Below are 23548 nucleotides of genomic sequence, written 5' to 3'. Positions count from 1 at the left end.
CCGACAAAAATTGGGCATCCCTCACAGTAATTTAGAATGGATTCAGGAGCATTTATTTTCCAATTTGGATTTTTTTAAGGTGGCAGGTTTGGTGATGTTTGGTGGTGTGGTGGTTAGCACCACCACCACCTTACATAAGTGGTTCCTGGTTCAAACCCTGGCGGTGGCCTTTCTGTTTGTAAAGCATAGAACATAATAATCTTAATGATATGGATAGGAAAAAAGTTAATTTTGTTCACATAAGTACAGTTATGAGAAACATTAATACAGCTACAAGCAGTAACTTTATAGATCCAGATACATAAACAATAAATATCCTCTAAAACAATTAAACAATGATTCAATTCCAAAAACCTAAAATGACAGTTTAAACTGGTAAATCCATTGATAGTAAACTGAATATGGTGGGGTTTTATCCTGCAGAATGCCATTTGGGTCTTTTTAGACAACTTTCAAGGTCTTCTCCCATTTTAAAGAACAAATTGTGTTCTGTAAAGTTGGTACATAGCATGGCAGCTTCCTTTTGCTTATTTGTGCCAATGGTCATTTCATCATTGATTACTCTGCAGGAATTGTTAGTGAAGATCAGCAGCCATTTGCAGCCATTCCCTAATGGAATTCTTACTTATCCTACTTGAGGATTAATGCTTGTTTCACCATTTACAACTGTCCTCCTAACAGGGAAGTCTGAACATTTGTAAATAAATATTGTTCCCATTTTAGAGACTCAGTACTATATTATACATAGTATAATATAGTATAATATAGGCAGATAGTATACAATCACAAACGAAAAACACATATAATGCATATGTGTTTTTAAACACATATACATGCATGTATATGTATACAATTGGAAAGGTCTACTTGATTTTATGTTTATTAACTTGTTGCCATGCATGTTTTAATTTCAATCATTAAAGTTATTTGAAGTAGTAGTAGTATTGCTGTTGCGGTTTGTTTTAAATTTAAAAAAACAGTCTGTAGGTGTCACTGCTGTGCTTGTATTCAGCACTGATGCAGCTGCTGCAGTGGGACTACTGTTTGTAAGGCTGAGACACAAAAAAATCAGCAAGGTGGCCATATAGATAGGAATCAAAGTGAGCCGAGGTTTTTAATGCTTAATAGAGCTAATTTAATTGAAAGTATTAAAGCTAAACATAAGTTAGAAGGGAAAGCATTTGGATCCGGTAACAATATCTTCATGACACAGAGGCACACATGCATTACAACCTGGGATAGGCTACACTGATTTAATTCACTCACAAGTGATATGCTGTAGTCTTGAGCAACCTGTTTTTTTGTTTGTATATTGTAAGTAATAGGTAGAGTAATTTATTGAATCATGCAAACATAAATGGAAATACAGTAAAGATGGCAAAAACTGAATTTGTACAATTCTAAAGAATTTAAAAGTCACTAGTTGGTATGTCCAGCTTTATTTTTTTTAACACAGCCTGAACCTTCTCAGACAAGCTTTCTTGTAATTGTATAAGTCTCAAGAAATATTTCACAGCTCTTCTTTGGACGCTGACTGCACTTTTTTCTGTTCTGCCAACATAATCACACACTGCTTCCATAATGATCACTCAAAACCTGTTGCTACTGATTTCCAGTCCAGTTCTTGAGTAACATGGCACACCTTAGCATTTTCTAGTTGCTTAAGACCACTTTAAAGTATTACAAAACAGTCTGGTTCATTGGAAATAAAATATAAAGAAATGAGGGCTGATTCAACGCTTTTGTACAGCACTGTAAAATCAATTAACTCAATCTTACAGGTCTCCCTTTTCTTAAGATTCTTTTCAAAGTGTGATAATGTGATTCAAGTGATGATAATGACAATACTGCTAGTATGTAAGAGGACGGTTGACACAGCATAAAAGCAGTTTTGCTTACCTTCAAAGAACATTAGTTGATTAGTTAATCTATTATAAAAGTATATGTACATACACATATACATGTTTTTTTCCTGTTGAATGTTGTCATCTGCCAATTAACATATTTAACACTTTAACCTGTTTATCTGACTTATTGTCTACATACAAATAGGATTAACTCAAATAATATATGGTTCTTTCAAGAAAGTTTTCTAGGAGTTTATCACATAATAGTCACAAATAAAGAGAATGTAACAGTAAAATAAAGACAATAAGATAAGAGGTTGGCCATCAAAGATCCGGCTACTGTATGATCACAGCTTGAGTGATGACAAATAAATAAGAATCGTGGAACCACAAACAAATAAAACAAAAATCTTTAAAGAACGATTTTATAATAAAAATAGTTTTGAAATCATAGGTTATTGAGAAAGCTGTAACGAGGAGACGTTACAAAAATGAACATTGTTTAATATATAAATTTGATAAAATGAATGATATTTTTATGGAAAAAGAAATTGCGAAGATAATCCCTCCAAAAATATTCTTTCTCTCCATTTTTTTCTGCTCAGTTGTGGGTCACTAAAAGAAAGATGTACCTCGGTAAGAACCTGAAATACAAGCATGAGCTGTATTTCACACGTAAGGCATTTTATCACTGTCTAAGACATTAAGACATTGAACCAAGTAAGCGTGAGTTAAGCAGATGAAACACCAATTCTGCAACAAATGTTTGTGTTTTTGTTCCGTCTTATTCAGGGAGAGTTAAGAACATTACATTTTCACAGACAAAAAGACTTTTTTCTTTGGGTATATCTTCATTTTCATGACACAATAGTCTTTAGTGAGGTAGACTACAACAGATCAAGATTTAGAAAAAACATTTCTGCTTGAACTGGCATAAGAAAATTACATGAAATAAATACTTCCATGTACAATGTCTTCAAAATGAGGTAGAAATGGTTACAGAGAATGTACAAGATACAACAAAAGTAAAACTGAGTTACAAAGATATCACCTGACGTTTAACTTTGGCTTCACATCCTTCACTGAATCAGGGTAACAACATAAAAGCAAATCTGTAGGTTACTGTGGAGCAAGTTCTTTGTGTGGCATTGAAGAGCATTCATTTGCGATAGCTAAGCGCTTAAAAACTTGAAAATTTGGGGATTAATTTATATTATTATTCGCAGAACATCTGTCATTTTTTTCTTCAGGATATTTTTAAGCTTTGATTGATGAGGGCCTTTTTTCACAATGTATCATATCCTGAGAAGGTTAACTAGCTCCAAAAGTGGCATCAAAACACTTTTTCTTCACACTGAATTTCAGACGTAGCTTTTTAGTATAAGTCTCACTATCAAATGGGGATCTATTCTCCTGTCATATGGGCACAGCTTCTAGGGGCTGGCACTGAAGAACTACTAAGCTACAACGTGAGGGTTAAGAGTTGTGACTGTCCATATCTCCTGACAGCACACACAATTGGTTAATATTTCATGGTCTAAATTCAGTGTTGAAATAAATTCAAGCTGACTGACTGGTGATTTTAAAAAATACTGACATTAAAATTGGGCTCTTTATTAAGACATTTAATAAACATTCCGATTACAGAGGATATACTGCAGTGTTTTGCATCTTGATATGCCAAAATGTGTTTTTCAGGAGTGCTTTGTTTTGACAGTTTGATCACAAAACCATTTCCCCCCACACTAACTACACTAACACTTAACATATCATTAATTTTTCCACCAAAACCTATTAGGGAATTACATCTATACATGAAGAAAATAGGTTTCTTATATCTAAAAACATCATTGATGTACATTATGGCATGTATTGTCCTTTTAAAAAAAATATCTGAATTACATTCAACATTTCGGGCTTTGGTAAAAAAAAAAAAACTTCAAGTTGTCCAGAGCAAAGAAGCCAAGTGGATAATGTTTACATGTGTGCACGTGCGTGCGAATGTTTTACATCATTGAAGTTCATGGTTTCCCTGAAGTTTTAGCCGTGGCTCCATTTTTTCATGTTGCTCCAAAAAGCTTTCAGCCGTCACCCTAAGGTCATAGCATACATTCTTATTTTATCATTCTGAGGTAACAGTATTCTTCCTGAGTATTCAATAACACTAAATCATCCTTCTGTGAGGCAAAAGTAAAAAGAATGCATATCAAAAAAAAAAAGTCAACTATAGCGGATATGCAGGCAAATCCTCACAAAGAATGTAATGTTGTAATGCAAAAACTATTAGAGGCACTCACTCAGAAGCACGTATCCTCCACTACAACCAACATGCCTCTCAGTCTGGGCTGTGCATCCAAATCAAAACAATAAACAGACTTCACACACCTTTAAACTGTGAATTTTAGCAGTATTTAGATCTATGTCTGGTTGTTTTTTGGTATGGAATTGTATATTCTTTTGTTTTTGTAAGATTTTATATATTAAAGACAAAGGCATAAGCAGGATAAGTTATTGTATCTTTCATATAATTTTGAGAAACATTTAGCAGAAATCGGCATATAAACTACACGCTTAGAAGTTGATCTGAATATAATTGTATAGTGTAATTCTGTGAATGCTAAATATTTCATTTAGAAATTAGGAAAAAATATCTTAGTATGTTTACCCCACTCTTTCTTCACATTGAAAGGTAAAGAATTTAGATTTTAAGGGCGGCTTCATATACACTTCCACACAATCACTTGATGAGCAGCTTGATATGTATAAAGTATACAAAAACAAAAGTTGTTCAGCAACAAGAAAGATTGAGCAGAGAAGACAGGACTCCAGGATAGAAATTAGATAAAGAACAAGATAAAGAGAGTAGTGCCAGAAAAGAGAGGTTAAGAGTAAGTAAAAGGGAAACATTCATCTCTCAAAGCCAAGTGATGTACCAAGCCTTGCAGTCAGCTCTGTTGCAGTGATTGTGCTGAAGTAGCATGGCAGTATCACCATTTCAGTTATTGCATTCTTTACTTTTTTGGTCAGTAATGATTTTTTTTGTTGTTGTTGTTGTTGTTGTTGTGTGACAGATCATGTTGCAGTCAAAGGCCGTGTTGTATACATATCGGCCACAAATAATTACATCAACTTTTAAAACAGCAACGCTGCAGTGCTGCTGCCACAGTAGCAGAAAAGAAATAAATAGGATCCTGAGAGAAACAGACATTTAGACTGTCTTGATGCCATCTATATAGAGAATGCCTCAACCTCACTCCTATAACTTACCTCAATCTTATAGGCCAAAATGCCCCCTGTGAATCTTTGGATAAACATGAGTGATGAAAATCTTAAAAATGCACAAGAAAAAAAGAGTCTTGTGCCATCTTGTGTTTGCTGGGGAAATTACACTTTTCATAGACAAATTCAATGTTATTCCTGCAAGTCTGTCTGGCTTAAAAACACTGTCTGGATTTAAAGAGCAAGGGAGACCTCTAAAATTCCTACTGGGATTATCAGCGCCCACCAATGGGATCATCAGCTTGTGTGTGAGATGCAGGTATCTTCATTGACATTCTTTGCTGTTGAGTAAAGTTGTGCTCCCCTGACACACTCTCACCTGCTAGGCCTGATGGTGGACTGTAGTCCCCTGGTCCACCATAGGGGGGTGATATCAGGGGCTTACTAGGTTTGTAGGCCTGTGGGTCTGAGGCAGAGCCACTAATATCATAACCATTGCCGTGGCCGTTACCGTTGCCTTTGCTGTGACTGTTTCCATTACCGTTGCCATACTTTCTGTAGCGCAATCCCTCTACCTCTGGCCCTTCCTGTCCTTCTTCTGTCATCTCAAAAGCTTTACGTTTCAGAGGCACCCCTGCATCAGAGCTCCCCCCAAGGTTATGGGATGGGTAGCTGTAAGTGCCCCCTGCCATGGTAGGCCTAGGGGCCAGAGGAGTGGGAGCACTAATTCCAGAGGGCAGGTAGGAGGCACTGGGGTGGTTGTATCCAGAGGACAAGCTGGTTTGTGGGTAGCACCCAGGCGGGTAGTTGTAGACAGAAGTGCTGGCGCTGTAGCTGGGCACTAGAGTAGGTGTGGCCTGTAATGAGTGCAGAGGGGCAGGTGGAAGTGCTGCACTGGGCTGAGGGTAATATCCTGACGATAGATAGGTGCTATTGTATGCAGGAGGGTATTCCTGAGATGATGGGGCATTACAGGAGCCAGCGACACTGTACCCTGCCTCCGAGACCAAGTTGCTGGTTACTACTGTTACACTTCCTGTGGCTGGGATACCCACAGATGAAGACCCCACCTTGGTGCCAGTTAGTGCTTCCAGTCCAGGGTAGCATTCTATGCCCTGACTAAGAGCCCAGGGCTCAGATTCAGTTTTTAGGAAAGTTCCAGGCTCTGAGTAGGCCCCCGCAGCAGAGCGCTCATACGACAACTCAAGGCCTGAATACTTCTCTGCATAACGTTTGAGCAAAGAAGAAGCAGTAAGGGCTGATATGTCATCACTGGCCCAAGGATAACCTGCAGGGGCATAGCTGCGGCGAGCAGCAGTAGTGTGGGGGTCATGTTTGTGGGCAGATGGTGGCGAGGTGGTGGATGTAACATCTAGGTGCTGCTCAGGCCACTGAGATAAAGGGGCAGCGTGCTCCGGAGACCAGTGCATCTTCAGACCTGACAGAAACAATATGAAAAGAGTTAACTCACAACAATTATTCAACAACAAAGTATCTACATCAGAAGACACATTTACACCAAAAGGTTATTTTTGCAATCTCTGTTTTGCAAGAGCATTTAGCCAAGATGCTATTCAAAGCTTTCTCTGATTAACTGTTCTCATAACAACCTTAGAAAGCTGAGGCATTTCCAGAATCTTGTAAATGCTTAGCTCATGCTCCTCTACACAGTCTCATCCAAGCAGGCGACAACTGTTCTACTCTTTATGAGAAGCCGCCAACATAGCCCCCAGCCTGGTCTCCACGGCGATAAGCCTCTATCAGCCTGCGCGCTACCCTCTTCTTTTGCTTTACTCACATTGGAGCCATTGTTGCCTCTCTGTGAGTCTCTTAGTCCACAAAGCCACCCCCCCGAGCGTATGATCTAATTCGGCCAAAACCTCAGGGGTCTGCTGGACAGGGGGAAAAGAGGGCGGGATCCCTGGGGAAAGAGATCCGACTAGTTTTTCCTCTATTTTACACAGATACTAAATCAAAGCTTCGATGCCAGTTAAATGACTGATTACGCAGGAAGAAGTCTGATTTTCATGTGACATGTGCAATTATGCATGCACATTTACACATAGTAATCCACTGGTTTAGTGGCTGAGGGCTTGTCTTTTTGAACTGGCATTAGGCTGACATTCCAGGCATTGCAGAGTATTATTAAACTGTCCTGACCCCAGGCCTGGGCCAGAGGGGTTTTCTGCAATAGCTCTGGGTTGATGAGGATGCTTCTTTAATTAGATTTTTACCGTTTCTTAATCTCAAATGTTTGAACATCAAAACTGTGTTTATTTCTGATTCCTCTGCAAAGATGCAACTCTTGCCAAATTTTTTTCTGTTTTCGGTTTGCAGAAGTTTGACAATCCAACACATATGACAGTCATTTTGTTTAGTTAGCTAAAGGTTTCTGTCAATGTATTTTTGAATGTGGATTATTCTGCCAGTAATATTCTGAGATGTGCATTTGATAGTTAAATGAGACCCTTAAAATGAAGAGAAAAATTCCCAAAGCATGCCTACATGTTGGAGTCGCTGAACAGAAAATTAGTTGTGATCTTAAAAAATACCTGAATGATTAGCTACATAAAAATTGCTGTTTGAATTGATCAACAAATAAATTTGTCTTAATTCAAGACCCTAATTAAGATGATGCATTCTTTTTCACCAACAAAAGCAGTAATTATAGTAATTGCTAAAAAAGTAGGGTTTGGCTTATTATCACACATGGACACACACTTGCTCACTCTCATGTCCAGTCTGAACCGGTCTACATGTCGATTACACCAGGTTGTGTCACATGTTCACAAGGAGCACCAGATGGGCCTTTAAACAGTCCACATGTTGATCCCTAAATCAAATGATCCCTCAGCCCAATAATCCCTCTCCAGTCCGGGATTGCAGTGCTCTTGAGCACCACAAGCTCCACCCTGGATTTGAGAAATCCCTATACTCCAGGGAATTCTGTCTGGCCACAAAAACATTAAAAGAAAAATATTCCCACTGATGCGCATTCAAAGTAGTTACCAACAGTGAAAAACTCACTGATGGCAAATATGAGCTATTCTCCCTTACAATGCATTCAGAATGAAAATTATATCTGATTTAATACTGACTGGAAGATATTGATTCATATTTTATAGTAAATCTGCACATCATGGGAGGATTACCTACAGCCCCAGGAGCCCAAGGGCTTAAGGCCTCCTAAGCAGCTGTGCCTGCAGTGAACATGACATTTCTCAATACGGAAACAAAGTGCTCAGTCATTCATCAGAGATCCTCTAATTCGGAAAGAATAAGTGAACATTCACAAGAAGGAGGCATCATGAAATCTTAGGGGGTTTGCTTAAGAATTACACCAACGCCAAACTCCAGTGCTGCCAGAAAAAACACAACAATCAAAGTGTGTGTTGTAAAGTCAGTGCTACTGATATACAGGTGGATGTAGTTTACTCTTTACCTCTGTCTCATTACCCCCTGGCATTTTTAGAGAGAAAAAGAATGTGTCTTTTGATGCCAGTTCCTAAATGTTTACTTATGAATGAGTGACAAAGTCCTCACAAGGTGGTTTGATTGCGTGTGAAGGAAAGTAACAGATCCCATGAATGTGAGACTTTAGTTCAAGACCAACTTGGAACAGCTATTTCTTACTTAATTTCATTTTTACTTGCTCTTTCTCTCACTGTTATGTTAGGTTTAGGCATCACAAGTACTTTGGTGTGTTTATACAATGCAGTTTCTTGGTTAGGGTAAGCCACTAAAACTACTTCATCAGGTTTGAGAAAAGTTCATGGTTGGAGTAAATCAGCTTCATTATGTTAATCCAACATATAATGATGTGGATGCCTCTTTCACCTGTTGGTAATGTCTAATAGCTACCGTATCATACACAAAAGAGAGGTCTTGTGCTCTCTTGTCCTCATCAATGTTATTCCTCCAATTTTGTGATTTTTATGTTACTAATTTACATCTGTATAATACCTGCCAAAGCTGTTTTCTAAAAGTCTAAATGGTGGAATTGCTTCTTCTGACACCAACTGTCTCAGGCACAAAAAACTCAGTCCTCATGTACTCCGGGCATCTAAGGAACTGACAAACTAGTAGATTTTCTCTCAACCTTGAAAACAGTAGCGAGCACCAAAATTGACATCACAATACATGGTACTACTGGCGCTTGGATGTCACTTTGTTCGGTTGTGCGCGTCCCTTGCAATCCCGAAATAAGGAAGTGCAGAGGGTAAAGCGTACAAGCAGGTCTCTCTTTCATTTTTGCAAATTACTGCAAATCAGAGAAGCCTGTATCTTATGGTAACATGAAGAGATGGCATCACACTGTATTCTTTGTTGTTGTCAGACCCCAATTTAAAAGCTAATATGGCTCGTTTATTACTTTTTTGACTAAATCAGAGATGTCAGCCCCACAGAGGGAGGACCAACTGCCTTGCAGAAATGTAAAACTCTGTCAGTCTTGTCATGTTTTTGTCTGTAAGTTGTTGCTATCAGTTTCAGTACCTCCACGAGTGACATGAACATGTTTTTCTTCATAAAAAGAGTGAGCTGCGCACACATGTGGGGTCCCAAGCACTGCACCTTCATCGGAAACTAGCAAGTGCACCCAGGTGTCGTGTTCCCATCAATGCTAATCAGAGCTTTTAACTGCCCAAAAATAAATAAATGCTGCTGAGTCATTTGACACAATCAAAACCCTCCTAATGGAACACTTTTCTATTGCTCTCCAGGTGTTGTGACCAGCGTGAAACGGTCTTCTTGAATTGTCTCGTCCAGTCTCACAATGCTTCGGATACTGTCTGATGTCACATTGCTAAGCCGTGTAGGAAAATTCTTTGTGTTTCCCTATTGCAAAGTTAATGTGGCTAACATGAGTTCTATTCTAGACCATAATCGAAGGACACATAGAAATTGCGAAACCATTAAGACTAATTACAAAGCAATTCAAAGACTGTGGGTTAAAGGGATTCATGTCACCTACATTCTGTGCTTCAAGGAAACCCCAACTCAGCTGGCTGCAAGCTATTAGCATTTCTTAAACCTCTTATAGGGCAACACTTATAGGAGATAACCAATAATGCCTTATCTTTAGTGAGCCAGCTGACCAGTCAAAGCAATGGGGGAAGGCGGTTTAAATCGGATAGACAAAACGGTAATAGGGTGAAAAGAAGTTCAGCAACACGTGTACACAATGACAAAACTCAACTAGACTCAAACTGACCTTGGTCTGAAATAACCACAAGGGATAATATGCATCTTTTTTTTTTTTTAAACATTAAGCATAGGTTTATATTAATAAAGATGAATTCCCAATAAACCTGCTCTCATTCACACATTCTAAAGTTTATTTTGTCTTAGGACTACGTGCGTCGGAAATTGTGAGTGAAAAGCAGCTGACACTTACAAAGTTTCTGGGACTGTCTGTTCAAAAGAAAAAAAAAAAAATTTATGACTACAACGTCATCTGACAAAAAGCACCATACAAGTAACTCGAAGACAACGTATGGCTGTGTTTCAGCTATATTTACATGTACAATGACCTCCCGGAGAGAAAGTAAGCAGCAAGAGAAAGTCTTCAACATTTTCTTACACAGTCCACAGCATTGTTGTACCAGACTGACCTCATTCAATAAATTGATTCCTAGGGCACCATGAAGTTCAGCTACTTGACTGGGTGCCCCATGTATAGAGGCTGACCTGTGTGGCACTGAATGTGTGCTGAATGTCATACTCCCTTCTCTCTGCTTTATTTCCTGTCATCCCACCCCCTACACGCTACACTTAATAGAAAAAATATACATCAGGTTCGGCAATAAGTGTTCTTTTGTGGATTCTGGCTACAAGGTAATCAGGTTATTCCCTACAATATCCATATATTTGGCAGAATCACAAGCCAAGAATAAAAAGTTCTCTGTTTTACGTTTTTCAAAAAAAACTGTAATGACCATAGACTATATAAAGATGCATGTCGTCAAAAAGTGTAAAAAGTAAAGCCAATACAGAAGTGCCTCAGGGACAACACCACTAATAGTAGCCAGTCTATCTCATCTCAGGCTGAGATAGACTCAAATATCTCTGATTAAATACTGCATCAATTAATTTTTTTTTCCACATACTATCACAGTGCACTTATCATTCATGATCAGCATGTGAGAATAAAAAGTGTGTTGGTGGTCTTTCTGAAATTAAATCCATAATTAAGCACTCCAAATTAGCCCTAAAAGTTCTGTGTTTGGGGGCGTGACTAGCTGAATGCCTGGGGGGCCTATGGGCTGTGATTGACAAGCAGTTTAAGGAAAAAGCGGGGAGTCATTTAGTGAACTTAAACTGCGTGCTGGTGGTTTTGTGTCATGCCTGTTATTACGCTGTCATTTGACAGTGGGCAGACAGATCTGTTTTTCTCTGATTTCCTACTTTTACATACTATGAAAGAAATTGAAGCATTATGTAGAATGTGTTGCTGTGTTTTGATAAGAAGAAGAAATCAGTAGCATTAACTAACAATCACAACTAACAAGAGATTTAAACTCAGACCTCAATGTATTTCATTAACTTTTCTGATAAATGGAGGCATTCGGTTTTCTTAACCAGACCTCCTACTGACTGTCAAATTCAATGGATTTGTGACAGTTATAACACATGCATTCAAACTTGGGCATCATTGTTGCATACAGACACATGGTCAGGATCATCAGACTAACTACCTAACGGTCATTTTGACTGCAGTCAGAAGCCAATTATTTGCTTCCACAATGACGAAACTATTTTTCAAAAACACAAAATGTTGACTATTCTGCAATAGACACAGACAATTATAAGTAGATTTCTTAATTTACAGATGATAATTTGTATTATTTTCATCATAAAAGGCTGGGCCACATTGTCTGACATGCCTTAGAAATGTGAAAATACACTTTAACTCTTCATAAACACTGTTGCTCTCTTCATCAGATGATTCATGTATCTGTCTTCACAATGTATTCTCAGAATTCATGTTCTTTAACTTTGCATGGATAGTTTTAGATGTGATTTTAAAAGGACCGATGCTTAATTAGAGATATTTACAAGAATGTTATTCCGTTTTACACACTTACAACTGTGAATTTCTGTAATTAATCTAAACTTGTTGCAGCTCATGAGTGCCATAGGATCAGACATCTAAGTTTAAGAGAGGATTTTGTAAAGCAAGGTTTGGGTGTTAGGAAGAATGAGAGCGAAGCCTGTGACCCTAAATCGTTACTTCATATTTGCTAGGGGCTTCGAAACACTCATTGCTCTTGGCCACACTTGACTTACCAACGGATAAAGATAATCTCTAAGCCAGCTTGGTACTATCATTATGATTGATAGTTGATGAATAGATGATAGATGTTGTGAATGCTGCACTCATTCTACATTGTTTCTATGTGCCTACTTCAAATCTTCAAATCAAGCCACTTTTAAACTATTCATAAGGAAAAAAAGCAACGACACCTGGGTACAGGTGGGTACAATCAGCATTCAGCCCGGCATCAAATGACTCTGCAGTAGTGCTTAGTGGGCACAAAAGTCAGCACAGCTAAAATAAGTGGTGAAAACAAACCTTTACTAACTACACCATCTCATGTCACTATGAATGCTTGTTCCAACACAGTCGAATGTCGTTTGACCCTCCCTCTAGTGTACTCTGTCTTCAGCTGAACTAACTCTAACTAACGAGATGAACGCTCTGAATCACACGAGATGACTCCCGTCGTGACACCCTGAGTTGATGTGTAACAGCTTTGGCTGTGATGGTAAATGTATGTTTTATGTGACTCTATTTGTCTATGCATCTGTATGTTCCTCGAGGTAATCTTAAAAAGCATCACCTGCTATTCAGAGTATGGAGTATTGTAGGTTAGAGAGGTGTACCTTTATCATTGACCTGAGCGCTGTTGTGCTGTTAACACTAGTGACAAGTTTTGTATCCCCATTCACAGCCCCCAGCTCCACTATTTACTCCTAAAGCTCAACATGTTTCCTGGAAAATTTGTCTACGGTGGGATCTTTTTTTAAATATATCAAAAAGTTCAATTTTTAAAACAGAAATCTGAACAGTGGGTAAGACCAGGTTGAAAACTCTTGTTATAGATGTTCATATTTTAGAGTAACAGTCTCTTTTTAATCACTTAATAAATAAGTATCAATGACTATAAAAGTTTGAGCAGCATTACTGAAACTTGCCTGTGAGAGCGCTGAACGTGTTGAAGCAAGAGTGGACCAAACAGAGTGGGCTTTGAAGAAAATGGCAGCATACCACACAGATAAATCCTACAAGAGTGACAACTTCTGTGAACTAAGGAAACTCCTCAGTCAGAAACACTGCATTCAGAAGTATGAATGAAGGCGTAATGAACAGTCTCAACACAAGCTCAAAAAGCCCCTTCGGCCAAGTGAAAGTAAAGATGTCACCTCTCTCTTTTTCGCTCTGTCAGATCTCATGAATTTGTGCATTCCACTGGAAAATATAGGAAAAATCCACTGGAAAGCCCACCCAAATTGAATGTCCAACTTAGAAAGTCAAAGTAACCTCACCAGCGACCTCGAAATATTACATGGCTGAATAAAAAGTGCAGTAATAAACAGTTTGTTAGCACTCTTGTCAGAGTGTGTCTCATTAAATCAGTTGCACATATTGTACTGTCATATGTCTGTTAGTTAAATCATTATTATGATCTTTGTATGCACATAATACAGCACAATACTTTGCTGTCAACTTATATTGTCAACAATAGCCAGCTTGGTTAGTTAGTGAATCCCACATGTCTTCCGACTAGAATGAAGTCAATATAAGTGTGACATCAATTCCACCTTTAAGGAAAATTTTAGGAAAATCAAACAGTTTAAGCACAGATGCTACAAACTTTCAGAGCTCACTATGCAGTAAAATGTGCACTAGTGGATGAAGAGTAAAGGGTGCAAGTCATTTTTGGGTTTTTTTGTGCATCGTTGGCTAGTTTGACTCCTGGTTCACTGCATGGTCAGTATGAGAAATTAGGGGTTAATAAGATGGAAATACACGGGGGGAAGGGCCTGACTGGGATGGGATTTGGGGGTTGTGAGGCATCAGAGATAGGCAGTGGGTTGGATGGGGAGTGGAAACAAAAATCACCCTTCTGTAGCTGAAGGGTCTCTGTTAGCGCTTTTACTCCCCTCACAATAAACAAAGAGATCCCCTGAAGATGGACAGACAATTGGAAATATACACACACACGCACACACACGAGTGCCAGCAAAGTACACTCCCACATTTTGTTTTTTATGCTGTGTTCAGCTTCAGCTGGCCAACAGGCAGAGGGACTCTTGGTCATCTATCGGATGAGTCAAGCTGCTGGAATGCCAAGAATCTAACCTGAGATCTATTTACCAAGCGCATATCCCCTCCATATACTCAACACTCATTGTCCATTGCTAGCCTCAAGGAAAGAAAGGAGGAAACTGAAAAAAAGAGAGAACATTCTTGCTTACAGTGTTAATAATCAGCTGTTTGCACATCATTAGGTGACTTGTAATCAATACAAAACACATTAGATTACAAATTAGATATGAATATAGACGGGACTTGTCAGGATTACCGCTACAACAGACAGACTACACACACATCACCCGATCGATCGTCTTTGCTTACAGGGTAAATGAGGGTTAGATTATTATGTAAGCAGTGGCCCATGCCTAAAACATAAAGTCAGCATGAGGGAGAGGTCCCTCCGTCTCTTTTTTTCTACCTTCCCCCATTTCTCCTGTTCTGATCAATCCAACAGGCCACATTACTGTCAGTTAAGCAAATACTGTACCACATTATAAGCAGGCTCTGTCAAATCTGAAGTCAGAATGAGCTTCAGACACAACCAGTCACACAGTTTACCCCTTAAATCACAACCTAATTGATATATTTTTTGCCCCTTGCTTCCTATTTGTTTCACACACACTTTGCCCTACACTTCTGTCCTTGAGCCTCCCTTTCTCCCACTCCTCTTATGCTGTGTTGTAAAGACATGACTGTGTGTCCCAGCCTGTGTGGTCAGTTTTACCCTCCCCCACTCCTTTAGCTCACACACTCACATGTGGCAGAGGCTGGCCAGGCCCCCCTCTTGGCTTATTGTGTCCACTCATATATCAGGCTGCAGCTGACCAGTCCCTGCTCACGTCTTCTCCATCTGTCCTTTACTCTGCTCTTTCTCCGCCTTGGCGGCACACATCTTTACCATGACTCCTAATGAGGATCTAAGGTGTGCTGCAATTTGCTTAACAAGCTCTCATTATTTCTATGGAGGACTGATGTATTTGTGTGTGGAAGCGGAGGGGGATGTTTATGTGGCACACTATTCAAGACTAATGAGAGGCTGTTGACACCAGGTTACTAACGATCTGGCTTTCATTCACAGAATCACTTCACCCTGGTAACTGCTGACTAAAAAGCGCTAACGCTGATCATCTCTCTTAACGCGCCACACAATCATCATTATGTACAGAGACCCTTAATGAGGTCTAGTTGAGTGTGATTATATGTTTACCAATTTGCGTTTGGAGATTGATCAAAAATCTGAGTGTGCGAGACTTGATCAAAGGGGTTGGAGACATTAAAAAAAGCCAGGTTGTCAGCATGTTTAGTCAAACAGGAGGAAAACTAACATGATGCTGTGAGTTAGTTTGAGGAAGGAATGTGGCAGACGCACGTTACTAAAACATGTATCTGCTCAGACAACTCCCTTATTTTCCCAAATAGACTTCAGGGGAAAAAAAGCTTAAGGGACATTTCACTGCTTTAGATTGCAAAACATGTGGAAGGAAATCCCCATTGCATTATTCCAATCAGGTTAGTGTTGTAATCCTGTTAAAGCTTGGCCTAATCAATAACCTAGTCGGTCAATATAAGCATATGAAAAAGCCTGGATAGGAACCTTTTGTGATTTTACACACTTATGCTGCACATTTAAATAATATAAGACCGGCCTTAGATTGTTAACATTGTGCAGAATAATGCTTTTGCATCAAAATGTCAGCGCTTTACCACATTCAACAATCATACAGCTGGAGTTTGTCCATTATTTACTGATATGCATGTGCTGTTCGTCGGAAGGAAATGTATCACCAACATAAATCAACCTTTATCTAATAAAAGCCTTAGAAACACACACACTATATTGCTCCAGCAACATAAACAGATGAGCTTTAGAGCTGCGGTCTATTTAAACAGACTGCTCACTGAACTCTATTCACATGGAAAGGTTGGAAAAAAAAAAAAAAACAGCGACTGAACACTTTCTGTGAAATTCCCCAAAGCAAAGCCTGGAGACTCAGCTGTTAAATCCATTAGCATATCTGCCTTCTCAACATGCCTCCTCAAAGACAACCCCCCCCCCCCCCCCCCCCCCCCTCCAACAGCTCGCTTCCCTCTACACAACCACAGGAGATGGACAAAAGAGGAGACAGAAAAAGAATGTGTACAGGAAAACAAACTCGGGCTCAAGGACATGGCATTCATGCAGTGCAATACATACACATGTTAAAATGTTACACTTACTGTATGGGGTGACAGGACTGAGCATTCTGCAGCCCTGGCCCCAGGTGAGGAGGTGAGAGGACCAGGTCCACTTGGCGTTAGTGAGGGCCCAGCTGCATGCTGCGGGATCTTCCTGGATGGCTGCTACTTTTTCTGCTGGCTTGGCTAGTGGCTCGCCTCCTGTATAACTCCATGGTTCATCTCACACTTCAACACCAGTTTGACATGCTGCCACCTGAAGAGTGTAAACAGACCAGTAGACACCTTCAGTCATGTGTTTACTCAGTTTCTAGTTTGTTTGTTGTTGTTTTTTGGTTTAAGTGATGCATAAAAAAATATGTAAAATAGGCAAACTTATTTGCATTTATTGTAGTTTAAGTTAAATATTCCCTCATTATGATAAGACGTGGAAAACTATGGGGAATTTTTGGGGAAAATACTTGCAGTTGTACCAACAGATATGAAGTAATAAAGGGGTTGTCATGCAATCTGCTGCTTATGCTCGTTTTTCTGTGTGTTTGATGTGAGTACCTACATAAGTGTAAAAGCGACTGATCATAAGAGTTTGAACACCGACACAGAATGGGTTTTACTAGCCTCTGATCGGAAACCAGCCAGAACAGAAACGGTTACAACTCGTTTCCGACACTTGTATGTTTCAGCACAAAAACTATGAACCATAACTGCAAATGGAACTTTGAACTCTGTCCTGAAAGGGCACACAGTCCTGTCGATCTACGCGTGCATTTGGAAATACAATCAAGATTAAGTGCAGAGAGACGGGTTGACGTGTAGTTACATTTTCGAAAATGCAACACTGGGACACAAATTATGAGGGCAGCTGAATGAAAAACATTCACACATATATATTCCACAAAAAAATAAAAATAATAAATACGACAGCACCGGAATGGACGGACATTTGCTAGAGGAATCGGGAATATTGACATTAATGTTAAAATAAAATCAGGGTAAATGTTTACTGACCTGACCATGCCTGGGTGTGCACGGTTAGTGCTTCAAATATAGAATAGTAATCCACTCTTCCACAAAGTAGGAACAACAACAGGGAGAGCCGATGTAAACGTGATTGTGGATGTGTGTGTAAGTGTGTGTGCAAGTTTGTGTGAGGAGCAGGGCTTGCTCTCTCTTCTGGGATCCTATCCTCTTTCTCCTACTCTCCCTCGCTCGCCCTCCAGCTCGCAGCTCCCTCCCCCCTCCGGCTCTCCCCCGCCTGGTGACAACAGAGCAGCACATACATGTCCCCTCCCCCACCCGAGCAGCCCCCTCTCTCGCTCACACACACACACACACACACACACACACACACACACACACCCTCTCTCTCTTTTGTTCAAACTATTTCAGCAGGAAGGGAGAGACGAGAGGGGAAAAAGTGACCAATCATGCAGTGTCACAGAAGAGCCTATTTCCCCTGCCCTGCATGTGTGTACGTGTGCGTACATGCATTTCTGCATGAGTGCACTCCTGTGTGATCTTATTTGCATGATTGCAAAACATCATTGTGATGAATGGACATGTTCCCATGCGAGAGAAAAATTGTGAATTTTCTCCCTCACTGATCACATGAGAGGTTCAGTTATTGTCAATGACTTCTATTGATCTGGTACATTGATCTTAGTATTGTTGGGAGGGGTGGGGTTGAAACAACCATGTCAATATTACCTAATTCCTCTGGTACACCATCCCCCACCACACACTCCCAAACACACACACACACACACACACACACACACACACATTAGCCCGCACACATGCAAAGGCAGAAGCAAATGACCTCCACATTGGCCTCAACATTTTTACTAAGAGGTGGGTTAACTTCTTCACCTTTAATTTATCAATATCATCACAACATATCAACACGACCTATTTTTGTGGTTCTTACTATTTGCTGCACAGCTGGCTGCTCAAACACAGAATTACAGCTGTGGCTTGATGTTAGCAGCATAGTTCTTTCTGCTTTGGCCACGCTTTGAACGGGCCCCTGAACCAAGCACATGCACCATATATATATGTGAGCAGCATTTTTGGAGCTAGTTGTTCACACAGCAAATTGGGATTCTCACTCACATGTTACGACTGTATAACGACATGACTGAAGTCGGTTTCTTTTCTCTCTGTGCTACCTAGTGCGGATCACCAGCAAGCCGTAATCTGAAAAAAATAGTCTAAAAATGGGTTTGATCAGTAGAGGCTTGTTATAAGACCTTTCATTAGGTGAGTCAGAGGAGTAATGGCAAGTGCAGCGCTCAGCTCTTTTCCCCTCTGTCTCCCTTGTATGCTTTGCTCACAGACACTAGGAAAAAAAAAAAAAAAAGCCACACTGTTATTTTGCAGGCAAGAAAACAATACATCTGACCAGACCTAAATGTGCTGCAGAGGCTGTTCTCCTCATCACAGGTAAGATGGGCTGTTTGTTGCATTCTCACAGCCTGAGTTGAAACCCCAGACCTTGTTATCTCTTATCACGTTAGAAACACCTTCACATGTAGGCAGGCGAGGCCCAAAGCGGGTCACGGGGAAAATCAAAGGGACAAAGGCCGGCGTGTGTGGCAATGACAGTCAAACAGAAATGTGTCGTTATCAGCAGGTTAGAGGAAAAGTTTACTGGCAACCGTAACATGACACAAATGTCCACAGGAAGACAGATTTCCATGCACAGTCATAATGGCCATGGTGGAAACTGAACATGGTAACTCTAACCCGGCGCTGCTTTGGTCCTGTGGGTGGGATAGGTCACATGATAGCACCCTAGAGAAGCTCAGCTGTTAGCCACTCTTATTCTGTCTCAAGCAGCTGAGTGCTGACCCACTGCTCCACTGAACTGTCACTGTAATGATATTGGCATCGGTGTGTGTGCGTGTGTGTGCATGTGTGTGTGTGTGTGTGTGCTTGTGCATGAGGGTGTTGGAGGCTGGAATGTGGTTAATGATGAAAATAAACTAAACACCTTCAAAAACTGGATTGTTGCCTTTTCTAAAGAGTTAATTCTGTACCTAGAAAAAAAGCGTCACTCCCACAAGCTCAAGCACGTTCACAGAAGACGTGAGAGGTCAATTATGAGGCAGAGACAGCAACAGACCAAGAGAAAGGGCAAAACAGGAACAGGAAAACTTTAGGAAAAGAACAGGAAATGTATGTACTGTGGGTATTGTCTCTTATAGGCGATGTCAGTGTCTTTGCAGCACTGGGCTTCTACTTGAAGGCTGGTCAAAATCCAACAATTTAATGCAAGTAAAGTGCTTTTCTGTGTATCTTAGGCCTTATTAAGTGTGTAGTCACATATTACCAACACACTAATTAGCCAAACAGCTGGACTTGAGCACATGTTTATTGTGATAAACATGAATATGAGGCCTTGTTAAGCACTGTCTCAGAAAACCACTCTGTTGCTTCATGCTCACCTAAAGTATAGCCATCCATGGCAATGGAAGTCAGAGCACATGGAGGTGGACTGATGCATATTGGTTCTTAGTGTTGGTATGTTGTTGTCACAATGTATTCATACGAATGAGTGCTTTTGCACACAGAAAATGAAAAGAACTAATGTCAAATGCATGGGCATGTACCGTAAACCATTAAGCTACCTATATTTCCAGTCAAGTTTGTTTTTTTCTTGCATGGTTCTGTAATCCCCTACCTTTAAATCATCAATAAAAATGAGCAGAGAACAGTGACACACACTGCAAGGTATGCTAACACCCTTACTCCCCATGTGATCTTTTTTTAAAAATGTTTTATAACCCTCCTTCTGTTCATAGCCTTCTTCTCAAGGTTAAATGACACTGCCTTTCCAATTTTAAGATCTAGCCAGGGTATCAAATGTCTACCACTGGCTTTTACTGTTATTTACAAACTACAACAAGGCAATAAAGTTCACAGAGTAATGCTGAGCACAGCCAATCTGAACAGGAAACGCTGAACAAAAGAGGATTTTGACTCATATTGTTCTTTATCTAATCAACTAAGCAGCTGAAATACCACACAAGGAAGGTAACCGTCACACAATAACTGCACGTCGCACACACATGCAGCCTACTACTCCATGTTTGAGTGGCTTTTTGTTCTCTGGCATGGAGGAGACAATATCCAAGTCTGGTAATAGAGGTTAGATTAATTGCTGACAAATCTGTATTCAGCAGTTCCCTTTCTCTCTGTTTGGCAGATTTATGACAGAGATTGATGGAGAGGAGGGACGAGCTGAGAGCGGCCTCTGTTCAGCTTGAAAAGAGGACAACAGCTCAGTGAGTCAAAGAGAGGGAAATGAGAAAGAGGGGAAAAAGATAAACAGGAATGTTTTTTGGTAGGATCTTACACACGATCAACGATTTTGCAGTTGAGCCTGTAGGAGGCACGCAATCTTATATTTCGTGCTACTCTAATACAAAGAGTTGAACTGATAATAAGAAATAATTCTTGGATGAGACCATGTTTTCAGGAAACCAGTGGAGACTAGACATGGGACATTATCCTTTTGCTACTAAACAGATGACGTATATTTACATACACATATTTCATCTGTTTAGATGAACATTAGTAGTATTATTTACTAGATCACCAGTCCATCACAGGTCAGTGGAAACAATTGAAGGAAATATGAAACGCCTTTAAGACAAATTTTTGACCAATTGACAAACTGCCCAGTGCTACGTGGGGGACCAAACACAGTTTAAATGATCCTGATGCTGCTGATCCCGATTGAGTGGCTGAGATAAAAACCATCTTAAATGTCCCGTTCACCTCCCTCCCTCGACCTGATGTCATAGCCAGAAGCTTGTCTCATTGGTTGAGGCAATAGCCCGCCAGCTGCTTGTAATCAGGAGCATTTGGGAGTGAGGATCACATGACACCCTCAAGGCACACATGCACACATAGATATACACATGCAGAGTGCAGTGCATCTTTAACCTCGTACTCCTTCCCACAGGCAACTCCTTTGCAATCAGGATCACCTCCAGATGTGCTCACTGTGCTCTCACCTCAGGATAAAAAGTGGGGGAGGGGTCGCAGCACAAGGAGGGTGAGGACAGTCTAAAAAAAATTGAGTTTGAGAAGAAGGTAAAGCACCTTTTGAGCATTTCCTGGAACTCTATTGGTAGGTCTGATGTTTATTTTCTTTTGAAATTATATAGCAGTTTCGAATTGAAATGTACACCAGGAGAAAAGTCCATCAAGGTACAATCTGCTGAAAAGGATTTTGTTCTGCTGCCTCCTTGTGGAGCAACACACAATGCTCAAGCAAGTACACTCCCTGATATAAAAATGACAAAAAAAAGACTTACCAGTATCAGAGGAGGTTTATTGAGCTGTTTTATTTTGTAGGAAACAAAGGTATATATATATATATATATATATATATATGTATATAAAAACCTTTCTCTAACATACATTAAAAGATTATTTAGATAATATCAATGGTAATTTTTTTTCTTTTTAGATCCAGTGGAGGGAAGGCTTTTGGACTCAATCATGATGAAAAAACATAGAATCACCATGTAATTTGTATTTCTAAAACAAACACCTGTATAAGTCTGAAAATTCAAATCAGTCTGCAATCAAGGGAGAGTGCTTGGAGAGTTAAAGAAGTTTTTGCACCTGGCTAATAGACGGAAAAGGTGGCCCAAACAAGAAAACTGACAGTGGAAACATTCATCCATCTATCCATCCATTATCTACCCACTTCATCCTATTCAGGGTTGCTGTGGGGCTGGAGCCCACCCCAGCTACCATCGCGTGACAGGCAGGGAACGCCCCAGTACATCACAGGTCAGTGGAAACAATTGAAGGAACTATGAAACACCTTTAAGACAGTCATTCGACTCAGTGGCATAAGATGTACAGAGAGATCAACTGTAAACCATGAGGATCACCTAAACAGAGGAAAATGAAGTTACAGCCAGCTAAAGATAAGCAGTCATTGATTGTGGATAATTGCATGAAAGTGATATTCAGTGCTAAATTATTAATATGCATTTGGCAAGAATATGATGCTGTAATTTTTGATTGTTGTAGGTCCAATAAAACAAATAAAGATGGCTACCTGAGGCAGGCTCAGGCACGCTCAATACAGGAGATTGGACTGATGACAAGTTTCGGTGCAATCTGTTGGTTTCTTTAGCTAGGAAATTGTTCTTGAATTGGCTCTATATGAATGAATTGGATTATTTTAAAAAATAATTATGATTACAATGAATTGAATTCCAATTGGCTTGAATTGGACTACACTACTTAAGTGCCTTGAGATGACATCTGTTGTAATTTGGTGCTATGTAAATAAAACTGAATAAAACTGAATTGAATTGAATTGAATGGGAGTATGGAGTGCCGGACTCCTTGATATGGGCTGTTCGGTCTCTGTATGACCGGTGTCAGAGTCTGGTCCGCATTGCCGGCAGTAAGTCGGACATGTTTCCTGTGAGGGTTGGACTCCGTCAGGGCTGCCCTTTGTCACCGATTTTGTTCGTAATTTTTATGGACAGAATTTCTAGGTGCAGCCAGGGCGTTGAGGGGGTCCGTTTTGGCGACCTCAGAATCGGGTCTCTGCTTTTTGCGGACGATGTGGTTCTGTTGGCGTCGTCGGGCCGTGACCTTCAGCTCTCACTGGAGCAGTTCGCAGCTGAGTGTGAAGCGGCTGGGATGAGAATCGGCACCTCCAAATCTGAGACCATGGTCCTCAGCCGGAAAAGGGTGGAATGCTCTCTCCGGGTCGGGAATGAGATCCTTCCCCAAGTGGAGGAGTTCAAGTATCTCGGGGTCTTGTTCACGAGTGAGGGACGAATGGAACAGGAGATTGACAGACGGATCGGTGCGGCGTCTGCAGTGATGCGGGCTCTGCACCGGCCCGTCGTGGTGAAGAAGGAGCTGAGCCAGAAGGCGAAGCTCTCGATTTACCGGTCAATCTATGTTCCTACCCTCACCTATGGTCACGAGCTGTGGGTAGTGACCG

General features: G+C 40.3%; 1 protein-coding gene across 1 annotated transcript; it reads right to left on the bottom strand.

Annotated features, from left to right (window-relative positions):
* Nucleotides 1-1423: 1423 nt before the first annotated feature.
* On the bottom strand, nucleotides 1424-17702 carry LOC142377099 (fidgetin-like protein 2). The gene is made up of 3 exons (XM_075460874.1): nucleotides 17569-17702; nucleotides 16603-16816; nucleotides 1424-6504 (listed from the first exon to the last, which is right to left on the bottom strand). Exons 2-3 carry the CDS (start codon nucleotides 16625-16627, stop codon nucleotides 5342-5344), a joined length of 1188 nt encoding a protein of 395 aa, XP_075316989.1. The 5' UTR covers nucleotides 16628-16816; nucleotides 17569-17702; the 3' UTR covers nucleotides 1424-5341.
* Between the last annotated feature and the right edge of the window lie 5846 nt (nucleotides 17703-23548).

This window comes from Odontesthes bonariensis, chromosome 3 (genome assembly GCF_027942865.1).
Source record: "Odontesthes bonariensis isolate fOdoBon6 chromosome 3, fOdoBon6.hap1, whole genome shotgun sequence".
NCBI classification, from domain to species: Eukaryota; Metazoa; Chordata; class Actinopteri; order Atheriniformes; family Atherinopsidae; genus Odontesthes; species Odontesthes bonariensis.
This window is presented reverse-complemented; position numbering and strand designations above follow the sequence as displayed.